Source organism: Plectrocnemia conspersa, unplaced genomic scaffold (assembly GCF_051122295.1).
Source record: "Plectrocnemia conspersa isolate PC_06_02 unplaced genomic scaffold, ASM5112229v1 ptg000009l, whole genome shotgun sequence".
NCBI classification, from domain to species: Eukaryota; Metazoa; Arthropoda; class Insecta; order Trichoptera; family Polycentropodidae; genus Plectrocnemia; species Plectrocnemia conspersa.
The window spans coordinates 11,034,328-11,054,270 of NW_028277173.1; the positions used below are offsets into that span (position 1 = coordinate 11,034,328).

General features: G+C 30.2%; 1 protein-coding gene across 7 annotated transcripts in view; it reads left to right on the plus strand.

The window, feature by feature from the left end:
- ATP8A (ATPase phospholipid transporting 8A1) overlaps positions 1-18,929 on the plus strand; it is an 86,972-nt gene extending 68,043 nt beyond the window's left edge. For 4 of the 7 annotated variants that reach the window (XM_088192701.1, XM_088192703.1, XM_088192702.1 and 1 more), the window contains 21 exons: positions 4,211-4,337; positions 4,410-4,593; positions 6,070-6,230; positions 6,296-6,493; positions 6,559-6,836; positions 6,909-7,018; positions 7,096-7,453; positions 7,533-7,706; positions 8,068-8,237; positions 8,300-8,431; positions 8,494-8,652; positions 8,725-8,922; positions 9,040-9,198; positions 9,264-9,400; positions 9,471-9,591; positions 9,664-9,855; positions 11,159-11,277; positions 11,338-11,472; positions 11,657-11,758; positions 17,206-17,297; positions 17,802-18,929. In XM_088192701.1, the coding sequence (XP_088048827.1) occupies positions 4,211-4,337; positions 4,410-4,593; positions 6,070-6,230; positions 6,296-6,493; positions 6,559-6,836; positions 6,909-7,018; positions 7,096-7,453; positions 7,533-7,706; positions 8,068-8,237; positions 8,300-8,431; positions 8,494-8,652; positions 8,725-8,922; positions 9,040-9,198; positions 9,264-9,400; positions 9,471-9,591; positions 9,664-9,855; positions 11,159-11,277; positions 11,338-11,472; positions 11,657-11,758; positions 17,206-17,297; positions 17,802-17,899 (3,404 nt within the window). In that variant the 3' untranslated portion in view covers positions 17,900-18,929. Of the gene's footprint in view, positions 1-3,723; positions 3,841-4,210; positions 4,338-4,409; positions 4,594-6,069; positions 6,231-6,295; positions 6,494-6,558; positions 6,837-6,908; positions 7,019-7,095; positions 7,454-7,532; positions 7,707-8,067; positions 8,238-8,299; positions 8,432-8,493; positions 8,653-8,724; positions 8,923-9,039; positions 9,199-9,263; positions 9,401-9,470; positions 9,592-9,663; positions 9,856-11,158; positions 11,278-11,337; positions 11,473-11,656; positions 11,759-14,468; positions 16,332-17,205; positions 17,298-17,801 lie in introns of those variants that run through there. The other 3 variants (XM_088192704.1, XM_088192700.1, XM_088192705.1) reach the window with 2 other exon arrangements.
- The last annotated feature ends 1,014 nt before the right edge of the window (positions 18,930-19,943 follow it).

The following is a 19,943-nucleotide window of genomic DNA, read 5'->3' on the forward strand; positions in this document are numbered from 1 at the left end:
CATTCTGTCACTAACAAATAATTTATTCCCTCACTCTTCGGCCTATATTCATTATTCACAATAATCGAATGTGCATGCTTGCCGATCTATGTGGTAATTTTGCACTGTACCGTTTTTTTATCGTAAAAGATATCATTGCTATAATTATACGTTGTATATCGAAGCTTTACTGTGCAAACCTTCTATGTACAGAATAACAAAAAAATATATATTTTAAAGACTGATATCTCACGAACATGTTGACACCAAATTAAAACTATCTATTTATGTATGAACATATAAAATTAAGGCTTTATGCTTCCTTATACAGTCGATTCCGCTTAATTGGACCACTGGTTTATCTGGACGGACGGTTATTTGGGCCAAATCCCAAGGAACAGAAACCAATAGTAATTTACTTCAGTTATCTGGGACACCGTTCCGTTTAGTTAGGACAGTCAATTTAAATAATAAAGAGGTTTTTACAAGCTCCAATGGTTAACTATCTGGAATTTATTGATAATAGATGACAATTTAGCATGTTACAGTGCAAAAAATGTGTGTAGCAGGATGCAAAAAATGTGTCACCGGATTACAAATATGTAGGCAATGAGGGGAGTCAACATCAGCACTGAATACTTTTAGGGTAGGGTGGCAGGTGAGCAATTTGCCCCCCCCCCCCTTGAATTTGTTCTGAAAACTGCATGTCATTTAATAAAATATTATGAATCTTAATGATATCGAAATATTAAAAAAATCTGAAATAACGTCCCCGATTCTAAACCAGAAATTCTCGGCTTATTCCTCAAAGAAAATCTTAAAAAAAAACTTTTTTTTTAAAAAAAATGTCATTTCATTGAAATCATATCAGAATACATTTTTACCAGTAGATATATATTTTTACCGGTAAAGATATAATTTATCTGGCAGGTGTTATTAAAAATATGTGATTTAAACTTTTCTATACATTATAATACATTTACATTCTTATCATTTTTATTTAAAAATACAAACATTTTATATGCGATGTATAAATGTTTGTTTTTCTATGTAAAGTTATATTTTCACTAGTGAGGACCAAATATATTTTCACCAGTAGATATATATATTAGTTATTTTATTAAAAAAACAAAATACTTTGATTATAAATTTAAAACATTTATTCTACAAAATTGAAACACATACATACATGAAAAAGGAATCATAAAAACTATTCATTTTCTTATACATACACATAACATTCAAAATAAAATATAAAAAATATTACAAAAATTCAAAACTAAATCTTAAAATGAACATGCAAACATACATACTCATATACATCGATATAAATTACACACATACATAGAAACATAATTTTAAATTGAAATATTATTAGTTAATAATTGTTCAATTCGAAACTTCTTGTCAAAAAGGTATTTTCGTATATTTATCATGAAAATCTAAAATTGTAACCGATGAAAATTTCATGGATTGGTTTGTACAAGTGCCAATTAATCTTAAATAATATGTAATTATGGCAGAAAAGTTATCTTGGGTAAGTAAATTTCTTAGAAAATCTATCAAAATGTGCAATGAAACGCGGCTGATTGTGAAGGCATGGTAACAATAATATTTTCTGGCACATTAAACGACAAGAATGTGTTCATTTATAAATTGCTATTTACATTTTCGCTTCGAGTGACTCTTCAGCTTCTAATTCATTTTGCCTCAGCAATGATTCAATAACAGTCATTCAATGTGATGGTAATTGACCTGAGAGATTAATGCTTCACTCATTGTTAATTCCATATTACAATGTTACTAGCGAAACATCTAAAACAGCTGTGTTTTGTTGAATAAACCAGGTTTATAGAATACTTTTAAAAATGAGTTGCGACTATTATAATTACTGCAAACTACCATTGTGAAACAATATGTTACACTTACGGATTGTTAGTTTCACTATTTATGAACATTTCGCATTTCAAACAATAAGAAGCGTTTAAACAATCTTCCTTACATTCATGTAATTTAAAAACTACTTTTTACGCTGACCCTATATTGTGTTATCAACAAGTATAAATAAAAATCAATAATTTTGACAATGTAATGTAATTATTCATTACATTTTTAAAAATATGGGCAGAAAATCTTTCTTCTACTAGAATAATAAGTCTAGGAAAATATCATCTTTCATCGACCGCTTCTAAGTTTTTATACCAGATGAGTAAATACTACATAATATTATTCAAAAATGGGTAAACACTACATAATATTATTCTACTTTGATATCCAACATCGATAACGCTACTCGGCTTAATCCCCTACAATAAGCGTCATTTATTCCCCGCTTCTGCTTTCAAGCAATACATATCGATTTTAACAAATAAAATGTACGGATTTGAAAGAACAAATAGATTTTTCCCAGTATTACCGATTTTTATTGTGTAATACCGGTAGTATCGAATGTCGATTTTTCCCTCAAGAGACTAAAAATAAAGTATGGGAATCGGTGCACATGTTTTTTATTTACTTAAACCACTGGATGTAACCATGCAGCTTTGTTATTAAATCGAACAGAGAATCCTCACGTACTACGTCACTCCTGTTTTTAACCCTATATATGCTGCATGGTTACATAAAAAAATAAATTATGAATGGGTTGTGTCACCAGACAATAACTGTTGGCGAAAACATGGCACACATGCTGTGCCATCGGCCTGTATAATGTACGTACAAGAATTGAAAGTATTCGAAAACAACTTTCATTTAAAGATTTTCTGAGATGCAACTCGGAAATATAACCGTGCCCATTACAATGTCTTTAAAAACGAAAATTGCTAAAAAGAACTTGGCTTGCATTTTATCTATGGCATTACCATTGCATGGAAAGGAGCATACATAAACTTTTACCATTTGCATATTTGTAAAAAATATTTTTAAATATGTTAAACGGCGATTAAAATAAATATGTCATATAAGTCATATAAAGTTAGCTCAGTAAGGCGACAGTCAATACTACTGTCTATTTGTAGCCATGTATAAAAATACATATTTTAGTAAGATGACCAAGTTTCTAAAACGGTAAACTCGCATGACATTGGTGAAATTTTTTTATGTATATAAATATAAATATATGCAAAAAATGTAAATAGCTTATAAAAAGTAAAAATTATCACAAATATCCCTTATTACTTATTGAGCTGACAGTGCTCTACGTCGCATTTTCTAAAATTAAAATTACTATTTTAATTTTAGAAAAAAAATGTTAAAATCGCATAGAGGCGATACTTCAAATTATATATAATTTTTAAAAGATTCATACATTCAAGCATTCAAGATCAAGATAAAAAATCTGTCTTTCACCTCAAAATACGAGATGTGCTGAACCAATATTAATGCAGCTTTCTCCACTGTACAGTTATTCGTGATGTTCGACGGTTATAAAAATTACTAGCTTAAAATCGTTTCAGTAAAATATCCAGTGTTGAAGAAAACAGCATCGATCTTAAATATTGAGATAACAGACAAATGGTTGATAAGGTCTCCAGTTTTCAAAAAAAGAATTTTATTCTTTATGCTTGATGAGCTCGTCATTCAAGTCATGCGATAAGTTCCAGACGCATTATACTCAAATTTAATCACCAGCATTCAATACTCGCGTTACTAATATCACTGTTACTGTTTTTTGTTATTTGATTATTGTTGTGACGGGTCAATAAATTCATTTTACTTTATAAGAATCTTAATTTTGATTTGCAGATGGAGAGAATTTATAAATAAATGTCACTTTGACAGTCAAGATACCATCACCTTATGGAAATTGTTTCTATTTGTGGAAGCAGATAAAATATTAACAATCCATGACTCCTTGAAATTGTAAAGATATTTTTTTTATCAATTTAGTATTATTAGTTTCAATAACATGTTTGTTATTTACATAGGTATTCAATTGCCATTGAGCCATATAAATGTAATTACTTTTAATTTGTACATTAGATTACAATACTAAAACCACAATACGTCATGCCTTAAACCAATTAGTTATTTTATATTTTTACAATACCTTCATAAACTTATCTAATCTAGCCATCTAGTTATCTATAGATTATAGTATATACCAAATCGTTAACATGTAGTTTGTGCATTACATTCTTGTTGATCATTTCCCACAACATGGGTGACATTTTTTTATTGCGAAGTTTGAGTATCTTTTTGCATATAACATATCGTTCGTTTTATATTACAGACGATGACGACGCAACTACTTCCGTTGTCACTGATGGGGCTGGATTCAACGAGCACCGTATTATATTCGTCAACGGACCCCAAACCACCAAGTTTTGCAATAATCATATAACTACAGCCAAATATACGTGAGTTTAATAATTGTGGTTTATTATATAGTATATTTGTTATTAATACAATATAATTATTGCTTATTTCAGCGCGCTTAGCTTCGTACCGTGTTTCCTATTCGAGCAGTTCAGGCGTTACTCGAACTGCTTCTTCCTTTTGATTGCTCTGCTCCAACAAATTCCTGATGTGTCACCGACGGGACGGTGGACGACGCTTACACCTTTAGTGTTTATATTAGCGGTCAGCGCAATTAAAGAGTTTCTCGAGGATTGGGTAAATATCACATTAAAATTAAAACTATAAAAACAATTGTGAATATCTCTTATATTTTTTTATACCTGTTAGATAATACATATTTACTATATAAAAAAAGATCAGGATTAATGTCACATTTACATCACCCGACTTGAAGTTCCCAATTTTTTTTTTCCAGATGTAAACAAATGGTGTTTTTTTACAACTTTTTGACTATGTGTGAATTGTAGAACTATTTATTGCATTTGGTTAAAGATATTACAGCCTGAACAACAAATACTGTCATTGCTGTAATATTTGAGTGTCTGTTGATATTAAACCTTTATTTCGACATAAGATAAAACTTTCAATCCACTTAAATTTAAAGACCTTTCAACTAAACACGTGTTCTATTAAAATTTTGCTAAAAATTATCCCTCACTCGTCCTAAAAAATACATTCTTGGTTCGCTCTCATGGTTTCCAGCTGGTTTCTTCTGCTTCGAAGTACTGTAAAAGTGCCTGACATTTATATGTCCTTTCAATTCCGAAATCAGCTGGTGTGATAGTTTGTGAAACTGCAGAATATCTTAAACAATCATTCATCTCCAAAGTCATGCAATTTTGTCCACTGTTACATTTGCTAGAGTGATCGCGCATCAAGTCAATAAATCCCATTGGGTTGTACACCTTTACTATTAAAAAAGCTGTTCCATTTCGGGCATGTTGTAAGTACTGCGGCTATTTTAAGCTACTACTGTATCTTCATGTTGATTCGTACTGCAATCTGTCAACTATTCTTTAAACTATGTATATGTAATACTGCTGCCTTTTTACATTACAATAGAATCGTGATTTGAATTTATACCTCCTTTAAAGGTTTTCATTTGAATTTTTTTTTAATCTTTCGTTGTAACCTACGCCCGATGCGTTACGACCGAGTAAGTCTATCAGATATAATGAAACATGTGAGTTTTAACCAGATGACTGAAAATCTGTGCTATCAGGTCAGTGTTTAATATTAGAGTATTTTTTTAAATAAATATTCGGACCCAGACCCACAGCCTCTGAGTTACTAGTTTAGGCCTTATGGACTACGCTATTCTGACCTTTCTGAAATTGCACCCTTAATTATATTATTTTAATAAAAATTTTCAAAGGGACTCTTAAGGACCATTCAATTTATTCTTAGCCACTTCATTTGTTATAAATCAATTTCAAATTTTTCTCAGTTGTACTGTAGGACCATGAGGAATATGTAGTGACACTCCCCTCTAACTCACTGAATTTTGTATACATTATTACTGTATAGATACACCGTAATTCAAACAAATTTTATTTTATTAAAAGAAAAGTATTTGTGTACTCTTTCTGAAAAGTCTATGTATTTGCATTAAATATTAATCCTGAGCAACGTCTATAAAAGATTGCTAGTGTTTAAATTAAAGAGCAACTGAGGTATACAAATTGTAGCCATATTTTTAGTAAATGTTTGTAAGTGAACATTTTTTTTTAGAAAAGACATAGAGCGGACGATGAAATCAATCATAGGACGATTGAAGTCCTACGAGATGGACAGTGGCAGTTCATTCAATGGCAAAAGATTCAAGTGGGAGATATTTGTAAAGTACAGAAAGATCATTTTTTTCCTGCCGACTTGGTATTAGTATCATCAAGGTAATCACAATATTGGATAAGTATGTAAGAAATGGCAGACTTGTTGATTGTTTGTCGTATTGCAGTGAACCACAAGCAATATCATTTATTGAGACTGCTAATTTGGACGGAGAAACCAACTTGAAGATAAGACAAGCGCTTCCAGAAACGGCGAGACTGCTAGAGACTGGAGAGCTTTCAAGATTCATTGCGACCGTTGAGTGTGAACAGCCTAACAGGCATTTATACGAGTTCACCGGCAATATAAAAGAAACTAATAAAAAGTATACTTCTTAATCTTTACGAGCTTCAAAGTAAAAATTACAAATTAATTTAAAAACTATTTTAGGACTCTTTCTCTTGGTCCTGATCAAATGCTGTTACGAGGATCTATATTAAGAAATACGTCCTGGATCTTTGGCCTAGTTATTTACACCGGTCACGATTCAAAACTGATGAGGAACGCCACAAAAGCACCTCTGAAGCGGTCGACAGTAGATAAATTAACAAACACTCAAATTCTCTTGCTATTTGTAATACTTATCGTTTTATGCTTCTTGAGTGCAATTCTTAATGAAATATGGACCAATAATAGAATGGATACAGACTGGTATATCGGATTAAATAGTAAGTTATTTTGATACTGTATACTTAATTTTCGAGCAAATATATGACACAAAACTATTGTATACATTTCAGTTACAGTAAATAAAAACTTTGGATTCAACTTGTTAACTTTTATAATTTTGTACAACAATCTTATACCGATATCTCTGCAAGTTACGGCGGAAATTGTCAGATTTATGCAAGTGAGTAAACAATTTTATTTATGTATATATATTATATATGTATCAGTACTGCACTATTATTGTACTCTTTAAAACAGGCTATATTCATCTCGATGGATAACGAGATGTATTACGCCGAAACGGATACGCCAGCCGCGGCCAGGACTTCTAATCTGAACGAAGAACTCGGCATGGTGAAGTATATATTCAGCGATAAAACGGGGACTCTAACTAGGAATGTGATGGAGTTTAAAAGATGCTCCATCGCTGAAATTTTGTATAGTCCGCCGGCAAGTCCAGAATTCATAGAACACAGCCAGCTCGCTCAGAACTTAAAACAGAAACACCCAACAGCATGCGTGATAAGAGAATTTATGGTTTTATTGGCTGTGTGTCATACTGTAATACCAGAAAAGAATGAAAATGGCGAGATAAATTATCATGCTGCTTCTCCCGGTAAGAATCACTGAACTATAATTTTTGCTGGTGTTTTTTTTTATTATTTTTATTATTGATGAATATATATATATTTTAGATGAGAGAGCGCTGGTTTATGGTGCTGCTAAGTTTGGCTTTGTATTTGACACAAGAACGCCGAACTTTGTCGAAATTACTGCGATGGGAGTTAAAGAAACTTATGAGATATTGAACGTTTTGGAATTTACGTCGACTCGGAAAAGAATGTCGGTGATTGTGAGAACTCCAACAGGTATGTATTATTTATTTTAGATTAAATCTGTAAATAACACAATCATCATTTTATGGAAATGCTGATATTTTTAAAACTAAATATGTAAACTATTCCCCATTATGTATATTAAAAAAATAACTAATTAAAAATAAATTAATTAATTAAAATTAAAACATACAACGCTAATAAAAATCACACAATTATTTTTTTTACAATAAACATTTATTAAACTTGAAAAGTTAAAAAGAAATTTCTTAAATACCTTTTTTATAATAGAAAATATATCAGTATATAGATTACGACTAGAGGGAAGCTGCTGGAAAAAAATGAATACAAAATGTTCGGCCAAAAATAACGAAACAAAAATATTTTTTTATAGGTGAAATAAAGCTGTTTTGTAAAGGCGCCGATACTGTGATTTATGAAAGATTAAGCACTCAGGGTCAAAAATATAGTGAACTTACCCTTAGACACCTCGAAGACTTCGCAACAGAAGGACTCCGCACATTGTGTTGTGCCGTCGCTGATGTACCTCTACAGTTCTATGAAGTAAGTCATACCATCAACTATTATTTACCGTCCATGATTATAACTATTATCGGCAATCATAGGAATGGAAGCACACTTATCATAAAGCAAGAACGTCCATGAATTACCGCGAGCAAAAAATCGAAGAGGCAGCTAAACTAATCGAAAATAATTTAAGATTATTAGGAGCCACTGCTATAGAAGATAAATTGCAGGTAAACTGTGGTTAATATAATATATTAATTTATTTAATACATATTTATAAATATATTTATAGGAAGGTGTGCCCGAAACCATCGCTTCTCTTATAATGGCCGATATTCACATCTGGATTTTAACTGGTGATAAACAAGAGACTGCTATTAATATTGGATACTCGGCTAAGCTCATAGATCAGTCGATGCAACTAATAATATTGAACGAAGAGAGCTTAGATGTAAATATAATACTTATTTTAGCAGTATTAATTTTAATTGTTATCTAAGTGGTAAATTATCTTTTAATGCAGAGCACGAGAGAAACCGTTCTGCGACATAATTCAGACTTAGGTCCAGATTTGAAAAAGACAAATAACATAGCGTTGATTATCGATGGCAAAACTTTGAAGTACGCGACGAGTTGCGATTTGAGGACAGATTTTTTAGATCTCTGCATTTCATGTAAAGTGGCGATTTGCTGTCGAGTTTCGCCCATACAGAAAGCTGAGGTTTGTGTTCTATATTTTTCATTTTGTTATTCAGTTTACATTTCAAGTCGGTGACTAACACCCGAGAAGACCAGGGTTCGTATCAATTATGGTTTTTAATTTCTATTTTTTAAATAGGTTGTTGAGCTAGTGTCACATCATACAAAATCTGTATCATTGGCTATCGGTGACGGTGCCAATGATGTTGCTATGATACAAAGAGCATCCGTCGGTGTAGGAATTTCTGGCGTTGAAGGTCTACAAGCTGTATGTGCTTCAGATTACAGCATAGCGCAGGTATTGATAATTATCAAAATATATAATCCATAAAGTATATTATTAAATTATGTATCAATTTTCAGTTCCGATTTCTTCAACGATTATTATTAGTTCATGGAGCATGGAATTACAGTAGAATGTGTAAACTGATATTATATAGTTTTTATAAAAATATTTGCCTCTATGTTATAGAGCTTTGGTTCGCAATATATTCTGGATGGTCAGTTATATAGTTCTGAATTAATTTATGTACAATATATTATACTATATATGTTAACGTATGTCCTTAGGTCTGGTCAAATTTTATTCGAGAGATGGACAATAGGTTTATATAACGTTGCATTCACAGCTATGCCTCCGTTTGCAATCGGTATATTTGATAAAGTGTGCTCGGCCGAAACCATGCTAAAGGTTTGCATCTCAATTTATTTATTTACAGTATGTTTTAAGAAGTTGTACTAATAGTTCAATAATTACGATTAGCATCCTAGTCTTTATACTTCATCACAACGTGGGACACTATTTAACGTCAGAGTGTTTTGGATATGGATGTTCAATGCTTTGATACACTCGGTGTTTCTTTTCTGGCTGCCGATGTATTCGGCTCAACACGACATTGTTTGGATGAACGGGAGAGATGGAGGATATTTGGTCTTAGGAAATTTCGTTTATACTGTAAGTATAATATGTATATCACAGTGAATGTAGATATGGCATTTCAGTGAAATTATATTAGAATACATTTCCACTGGTAGATATATATTTCTACTAAAGAAAATGTAATTTAACTGATAGGCGATAGTGAAATTCAATGCTGCTCTAAACTTCCGTGAAACGTCCATTTGCATGATTTTTTTTAAAAAGTCGAATGGTGTTTATTTTTGATAAAAAGGGTTTTCTATTTTTCCAAATTAATACATGGACAAGGACTCTAAAATGAAAATTATAAAACTGACTACAGACTACCACTGCTGATGAATTTCGTTTCAAAAAATAGTTGTAGGGTAACATACCACCTGTTAAGGCCAAAATGTTTGAACAGCAAATGGACGTTTGGCAATTGTCAAATTGAGTTTCAACGACAGTAAGGCGATCGATCACTTGCTAAAGCCAAAATGTACCTAACGTTCGTGTAATCAGGGCCGCCGAGAGCGAACCTGGGCCTGGGAAAACAATGATTCCAGGCCTAATGACTAAAATGGCATTTTATGAATTTTTTATCATCGGAACATAGTTTCTTGAATAAATAATAATAAGTTAACCCATTCTAAGCTACAAATAAATATAAAAATTAGCCACCGTTGCAATATATTTTCTGAAATCATATTTTATCTGAAATATTTTAGGCATTAAAAATTATTAAAAATATTTACTCATAATATTTACCTAATAATTAGTCGCGTTTTCTTTGGTGCTGAGTGTTGCCATATAGTGAATTCCAGTCCAGGTCAAGCAATAAAATCGTACCATCGCGGTGAAAACGCTAGATAATCAAGCATTTATATTAAGATTTTTTATAACAATATCTCGAGTCAAAATCGAATTAAGCACATCTCAACCAAATTTTGACCAATAGGAGAGTGCAAAAAACAATTATCCCTCCTCAGAAGTCAAAAATTCACGTCAAAAGCAATAAAATCGTTCCGTCGCAGTGGGAACGCTTGTTACCGAGCGTTCCCACTGCGACAATGCCGACACGATTTTATTGCTTTTGACGTGAATTTTTGTCTTCTGAAAAGTGATAATTGTTTTTGCGCTCTCCTATTGACCAAAATTCGGTTTGAAAATACTTTGATCAGTCCATAGTAATATCGGTAAGGATAGCTATCATATTTTTAAAACATAGTGTAATATCAAAAAGCAGACAAAATAGTTAGTGAAATATATTTTCACTATCAAAAAAAAAACATCTACTGTAATATATACACAATCAAATCTATATATAAGATGTCACCTAATGTGATTAAATATTTTTCAGTATGTGATCATGACAGTTTGTTTTAAAGCTGGTCTAGTGACTAATTCATGGACGTGGCTAACACATGTGGCTATATGGTGTTCCCTGTTGATGTGGTTCTTATTTGTGGCAATATACAGGTGAGATTTTTTTTTAGTTTTTTATGAGTATTTTTATATTAATTATATTGTATGTTTCAGTCAATTTTGGCCTACAATCGGATTGGGATCTGTTATGCGGGGAATGGAAATCATGATGTTCTCATCTCCCGTGTTTTGGTTTGGACTGTTTCTCATTCCGCTCGCTATCATAATTCCAGATGTGGCTGTTAAAGTGTAAGTTTATGTGTCTATTAAAGGAAAAACTATATTGAATCTCAATTTTTTTTGTAAGAGAGTCCAATTTGCCACATTATTATGATAAAATTAATGTTTCTGGGATATTTTCATTATTATTTTATTAATGTTTTCGATTGAAAGTTTTGGATTATTTCTGTAATTATATTTGTTTAATCTATAGGATTCGTAATACCGCGTTTAAGTCGTTGACCGAGGCTGTGCGTGAAAGCGAAATAAGAGAAGCGGACACCGACGAAGTTTTAAGTAATCAGAATGCAAACTCGTAAGTAACGACTTTTATAATACCCACACAATAATAAGGTTAATTTTGAGTAAATTTTTACAAGAAATGTTGCAAAAATATATTTAATATTTAATTAATTTAATTTATCAGGTAAAAAATTACATAACCAACAACAAATATATTTTTATAAATAAAAAATATTTCTACACATCTAGTTTTCTTTTTAAATATATAAGATAATACAATAGATACTTGCACATTAATTTTCTAATCAGATAATAATACACTTTGTAAATATTAGTTGAATTGTGTATATGGATGTATGTGTGTGACATATTTTATATAACTAAACATCATTCTAACTAATGTTGAAATATTTTTTTTGCTGTTTCGAGTTCTTCGTTATTATATCATATTAGTTTGAATGATCGTTTAAATATAAACTTTAGTTGCATGCCTGTAATAAAATATGTTTGTATTGATTGACTTTATTGAATGACTGTTGTTTTGTTGCACCAAATCTGTTTTTTTATTATATAAATATTCGTTTTATATTATTTTTGATGAATGTTTTTTTTTGTTGTTTTTTTTCGCATGCTTATTTATTGATAATTGAACTATAAATAAAACCAATATACAACTGCAAGCATTTTATGTAAATGAGCATATTTTTATATTGTTTAGTTTGTTATGTTTTGTGTTTTCTTTTTTCTATGAAAAAAAACATATGAGAAAAAGGGATTAGATTTTTATTTGAAACAATGTTTTTGAAAATTTTAAAATAGTTCACATTCAAAATTCTACACTTCCTTGAACGGACAGTGATAAATTTAAAGCATTACTATAGTGTAATATTAATGTTATATGATAAGAATAAAAATCTCATGGAAGCATTTTGTTGTAAAATAATTATATAGACATTACATTATATTTATCAGACTGAAAGTTTTCACCAATTAATAGATGCGGTATTGCCAATTTCTCTCCATTACATGAAGTGACTTTATAATTTGGCACATTAGTTACAAATAAATACAATAACATACAAACCAGACCTTTGTAAAAATTAAAAACGAAAGTCATTTACCATCATTTTCTTTATTGCTTTAAGCTGTGTATATTGGCGTGTTTGAGTGCTGATAATGAAAATTAATGCAGCCAAATAGCTCAAATTAACAGAACAGGAACAATTTCATTCGTTTTGGTAATATAAATAATGTTTGACAATTATCATGCTGTTTTCATATATGTAAGTCGAAATGTACGAAAAAGAAGTAAAATTAACATCATTACAAAATTTTACACCTTTGTGTCAGAGTCGTTTATTTTTTATTTAAAACAAAGTATTTGTTTTATATATTTTGCAACAATTTGAATAATATTCATGTGCAGTTTAAATATTGGTGTTATTCCTCTTTCCGTATCTACATCCAAACGATCTAATCGTCTCCGAAGCAGTTTTAATTCGTTCAGTTGAGTTTGACGTGAAGAGAGAAGCAGTTGCTTTTATGAAGTTGGGCGACTTCCTCTTGAATTTGAGATTGTAGAAACTTAGTGAGGTCAAGTTGCAGAACTCAGTGGAAGTATTGACGTGTTATCTGGAGTAAGTCTACAGGTGATAGTTATCTTTGAGTCTTTTATACAAATGGCCCCTCCAGAGAGAGATTTAGGGCTTGCTTACTTTTGCTACCGTGACCGATTACTGGTTTGAGTGTAATCATTGCATTTGTGAATCGCCCCCAGGTAGGTTTTCAAACTAGAGATTTATGTTTGTATCAAGCAGTATAACAAAGGCATTTTCAGAAAGTTTTGGAAGTTTGTTTTTGGGTAATTCTTTTGATTATAGCTGGGTTGCACTTAACGGCAAATAAAGGGTCTCTCAATCAACTAATCCTGTCATTGTAAAAATACTTTCAGACCTTCTTGTTTTGAATCTGCTAGTATGACAAAAGAAACATCTGACCTGCCGATGTTTATGACTTAATAACGTAATAATTAAATTTTAGTGTAAATTTAACTAAAAATTTTTGAACGTGTTTTAAAAATTGTATTTTTAATTGTTAATTGCTTTGTTAAATTAAGACAATAATACAAACATTTTGTTAGTGTTGAATTCTAGTTTTTCCAAAAAGTGTTTTTTCATTACTAAATTGTTTATTTAGTCTTATTCAAAATTCTTCGTTGTTAGTTTACTGTAGTCATCTTTACCACGATAAAAAGTGAATTTCATTATGGTTTATTCTCGTACGTTATATTAAAAATTTTAATTTTATAGCAAAAACAATATTTATTGCGAGTATGTCAGTGTTACTTCTTTATTTCGTACATTTTAAATCATAAATAATTGTATAAAACGAATTATATAACCGTTGAAGAAAATTACTCAATCGTTTCATGTAATGCAGCGAAATTAGATTTTTACCAATGTACCGTATATACCAACCTAAACAATCATTCCAAATTAAATACACGTTTCAAATCAGAACTTACATATTCAATATAAACTATGTTCACTATAGATCGTGGTTTAGGCTAAAACATTACATATGTTCTGTACTAGAATATGCTCTGGAGTCATGTTCTAGACTGGAACTCGAGTATTTAAGTTCTCTAGAATATAATTATTGTCTGTAAATATTTTTAAGAAATGCTTTTCTAGATTTTTAAGTTTAATATATCATAATAATGATGCATAAAATGAAACATAATATAAATAGTATTTGTGCATTGTTATTTGATTGTACCCCAGTTCGTCGAAGCGACGCGGTAGCCTGATCGGACTAAGATGGCGTAGGAGAAACTCCGTTGCCCCCGCTTCGAACACATCTCACCAAAACTCGACGAGCGAGAATCGGATATCGTTTGTGAGGCCTAACGCTGCGATACAAAATCACAGAGAGACTGCTTCCGGTTCCGAACCATAGTTTCAAAATTTATTTTACACATAGCGATAGTGATTAGCATAATGTTGAACATGTTCCAATTTACAATAAAGAAATAGTCGTCGATTTAAAAGTAATACGAAATGCGAACGAGCTTCCCTTGTGCTGTGGGTATTTCGTTATTCTAGTTTGCTTTTTTAAAAATTGGATTACATTTAATTTTGTTTCGAAGTCGTCTTCCATATCACGAGCAATAATGTGTATTAGTTAATTTAAAAAATCAAAGCTGCATCATATTGTCTATCTAGTGCTATTTTACAAATTGACAGACGGCGTAAGATAGCACTCGAAAGACAAAATGTTCTAAATCCGTCCATTTTGATTATATGTGTTCGATAGTTCGATAAATTTAAAAGTTCCAAAGCTTAAATGACAAATAGCTTATTTTACTTTTCAATTTCGATTGTATATAATAATAATAATAGTAACAAATATTATGAACGAAATCATGTGCCAAAATTAGCATTAAAATATTTTCCATTCAATGAGATAACGACAATAGTACTTAAAATAGTATAGCTAGTACTTTACCTGTTATCTTCGATTGTAACTTTTGGTCTAAAGTTTTAAAGTTATCGTTAAAGTTTGTTGTGCTTTAAAATTTTATAACATAAAACAATGTTAAACGAAAAATATTTGATATATTTAATTATTGATAATCGACTGTGATATTTAATAAAGCAAAGTATCAATTGATGATACGAGCAATATAAATATATTTTTTACATTTCTTTAAAGTATTAATATATGTCGATGATTGTTTAAAAATATAGTTATTAGAATGGAAAGGGTTTATTTAATACATTCTCAATACGGGGACCACGTTTGGCTTAAAATTGATTGTATATTTATAAAAAAAAAGCGTTAATGTGTGTATCAATATGTTATATGCACATTCTAGAACTAAGTTGGTTATTAACATGGTTTATAATATATTTTTTCTAAATATATAAAATTATATACATACATGGCAACAAATTTACTTTTGGCTTTACATAAAAAGAGAGTAATATTAATAGTTATTTTACAAAAATCCTAATCTCTTTTTGTCTGTAAGTAGTGTTTGTCCTCATATTTGTAAATATTGTTAGTTGAAAACATGTTGATATTTTTTTATATATACATACATATATATATTAATTAAATTCGCTATGAATATTATCTTTCATCGATTGTTTTATACTTTTGAATGCAGGTATCTTTATGCATATATTTTAATTTTATTTTTTCAATAAAGAAATAAGTTTCATGTAAATGGAATTTCTTAAAAATCATGTTATATGTGTATATTTCTATTATTACGGATAGTCACTCTAACTATACACTCGAATCTCTATTACTTCACTTTTGAACACTGACTGTTTGACGTGAGCATTGATCAAATTAATTAATTTGCTTTGTATATATGAAAGTTATATTTTTATTTTTAACATTCAAGTGTTATGTTATATATTATTGAAATTAATCTCAAACAGTATATATTTATTGTATAATATAAAAAAAAAACTTTTTTTTACCATGGTATTATTATATATTTTTTTATCAGTTATATTATTTCAACAGTGTATAAATCCTATTGTTATTTTTTCAGTTTATATGTAATATATTATTTAATGTATACATTTTGTATTGTCAGACACGAATAAAACTGTTTCACTTTAACAAAAAAATATATATTTTGTACAAAAACACACCTTAACCACAAACACAGTTACAGTTGTTTTATATTTAAATGTCAATTGAAACACTTAAACATATAAGATGAGGCGATAAGGAAAGAATAGTGTTATAGATTGTTATAAAATATTTATTATTGTTTATTGGATTGCTATGTATTTTATAATAGTTTACATCTATGACATTCTTCAGTCTCTACTGGCTCACCTTGAAGTAATGCAACAATTCAGTGTCAATCTTTCTGTACTGTAACGTAACAGCAACTCTTCAAATGTAGCATTTAATTGTTATTTGTTTTTAAATAAATCAGATTTGTGTTATATTTCATAAAATTATATTATATTCTTACTACTGATTAGTTTTTATTAAATTAATACTATAATTACGCTATGTTCTATTAGCTTGGGATAATTGATATATTCCACAGAAATGTTCTCGTTCCATTTCCGTCGAATGTAGTCAATGCTTTCCATCTCCACTTTACCTATTTCTCTGTATGATTTGAGTAATATTCGAACTATGTTTTTATAACTATTTCGTCGCGGTGGCAGGGCTATGCATGCATTGGGACAACTTTCACGGTGTAAGTATCTATGACTCAAAACGTATCCGAAACATCTCAATGTGGATTTTTTCTCTTCTTTCTCTATGTGTGTATTGATGACCGTTTTATCGTTAATCGCTTACTTCACTGCTTCTTTATATTGTGTGTGTGGAGTTTAAACCGACACGTTTTTACATCCTGAGCATGAGCCGCTTTTTCTATGGCATGTTAAGATAAGTTATTTAGATATTTCCGATTGGAGATAAATAAACGCTGTAATGGCTTGTGTTAAGTATTATGACGCCGTGTGGCGTTGTCACCAGGTTAAATGAGAGGGCAGGACTACTCAAAAACGTCAGAAGTGTCTTCAGTCGAAGATCGAACACAAGGGTAAATATGGAGGTTGAAATGTCACGTGAGTACATCTTTTTACTATTATTTTTTTATGTACATATTAAGGCTAACTTTATTTTTGGAATCGAAATTTATTTTATGATTTTTTATACAGTTTAACCTGACTTTGAAGTCGATGATTATACTTAAATTTTTAAAATAATTTGTAATATATAAAATAGTCCAAAAATGAGACAACGTTCGTACGGTATGTAATTCTTTCAATGTTGATGAATGTTTAATTAATAAAAAAATTAATAAATTAGTTGTGCAAACGTTTACAAATCGTCAAATATTATGATGAAGCTTAATGTGTTGTGAATACACTAGTTAGCGTGCGCGTGATAACTTTCGTACACATTTTCTTAGTTTTCAAGCACAATTATTTGCAAAATGTATGTTTTTTCCAATAGTTTAAAACGTGAAAGGTAATTAATTCTTATTTGTTTAGAAATTAATTATTATTTTAATGATGATTAATTGTCGATTTGTGTTCTAATATATTTTTTGTGTTCGATGGATATAGACGGATTCGCGTTTTCTCAAGAAGAAGGCGGCTCTGTAACTCAGACAGACGTCATCAGAGCTTACGATACCAATATTCCAAAACCGGATGGCATGTAGGAGACTTCTGCGGTAGACTGTTAATTTTGCGTCGTTTAATGAACAAATTCACAAAATATGGTATTATTTTTTGTTAATAATGCAGAGTGACATGAATATATATTGACCAATGTGCGGAAAGATACTGAAAGAATAAATTATAGCCCGAATTGTATCAGGCATGGTTGACCGTGAAGACATTTTAGGCTGTATGTATCAGATTAGTCTGAACAGCACTCGAATATGTATTTAGAATTCAAGATATCAACTGTTTTGAGTTAACTTTCACTACACATTTAATCAATTAAAAGTGGCATCTAAATTTTACCAAGAAATGATATTGATCTCACAAAAATGTTTAAGCAAGTTGCGTCTAAGTAAAATATTTTAATTTCATAAGCGAAAAATATGTAAAAGTTTGTAAATGATTAACGGCTTAGTATCAGTAAAGACTGCTACCGTGTAAATGTCAACAACCAGCTTATATGGTAAGAAATGTATATTGAAATTTTAATGTTTACAGTGATAATTGACACAATCCATAACATTTGCCGAATACTTTCAAATTAGAATTTATATAAATATTCTCACCGCACGACCAATTAAACATCAACGTTTTCTATAAATGAAATAGCAACATATAAAAAAAGATTATTATGTACTTCTGTTTTTATAAGAAAGTAGCAATTTATAAAAAAATATATTCAAAATTATGTTCTTCAAAAAAAAAAACTTTTGGTGAGTTTTGTTGAAGGAAATGGAATTCAGTCTTTAAAAATTCCGCAAAATAACATTTATTTATTCACGAGATTTAATCCTTTTGCCAAGGAAGCCGATCGACCAAGGGCAAAGCCCCGAAGTAGATCTTCTCGGCCGTGACTCGAATCCGCTATTTGCCATCTGGCGAAGGAAAGAGGTTTCTCTGAACCAAAATTTTATAGAATTTGGCGACGCATCGAAATTTTTACTGACAATTCACACTTTTCTCTTTTTCTGGAACGCAGTTCTTTTCTCATTTGGCCTAACGAATGGTCGCCACAATACCCAAAAATTTAATTTTGTGCAACAATTTAAATTTGCCTTGCTAAATTTAAATACATTTGCAGCCAATGAGTATGTGGTACTGTTGTATTTTTTTTCTAAAATTTGTGCTTTTTTTGGGAAGGTATCATTTTTTTTAATATCAAATAGACCACAGTCTTTTCAAGTTTGGCCATTCCTTAGCTATATTATAAAGATGTAAAAGTTTAAAATGATTAAGTTGTCCATTTTTAATATGCACACAAAATCATTTTGCATATTTTTGTATATTTTTTTGTTGTGTATTGTATATCATACTAAGTTTTCTTTCTGTACATTATAAATGTAAAAAAAATTTTGGTTTATTAGAAATATTTTGCTAACAATCTTTTTACATTAAGATTTATTCCGCTTGATATTTTTTAATGATTAATGAATTAATAAGTGCTCTGAAATTAATAAAAATATTTTGTTTAGTGTTTCTAAAACTATTATATTTGTATTCCTTTGTAGCCCACTCAATGCTTAATTTTGCTGCGCAGAGAGATATTTTATGTTTTCTTAATAAAGTAGTCTCGAGTGCAAAAATAAAAATTTACTCTTAATATCTGTAGTTGATTAATATAACTTTTATGTATATTTGAAGGAATTATTTCCAATGTGTGGGGTATTGTGTGAATTTGTCCAGATTGTAGTGTGTCGTAAAAATCTGATATATGTAATTAAAAATAAATGCAATGCGTCCAGTAGAATGTTAGTGTTATGCGCCGAACAAAAAATCTGACGCATACTATAAAATAGATCTAATAATACGACTTTAACACTACTTCGTGCAAAACCTCACATTTCAGATTTAACTCTAACATACACATAATTTTACTCCTTGATTTCACATATCGAGTTTCAAATACCATATTTAAAACGATAAATATACGTATTCTATTAGGCCAACATGACGCATTGGGATAACCTTTAAGGTCATGAAGGTCAGATTTTAAATAAATTTAAAATCGTAGGTCACATTTTTTAAGATTCATATTTTATA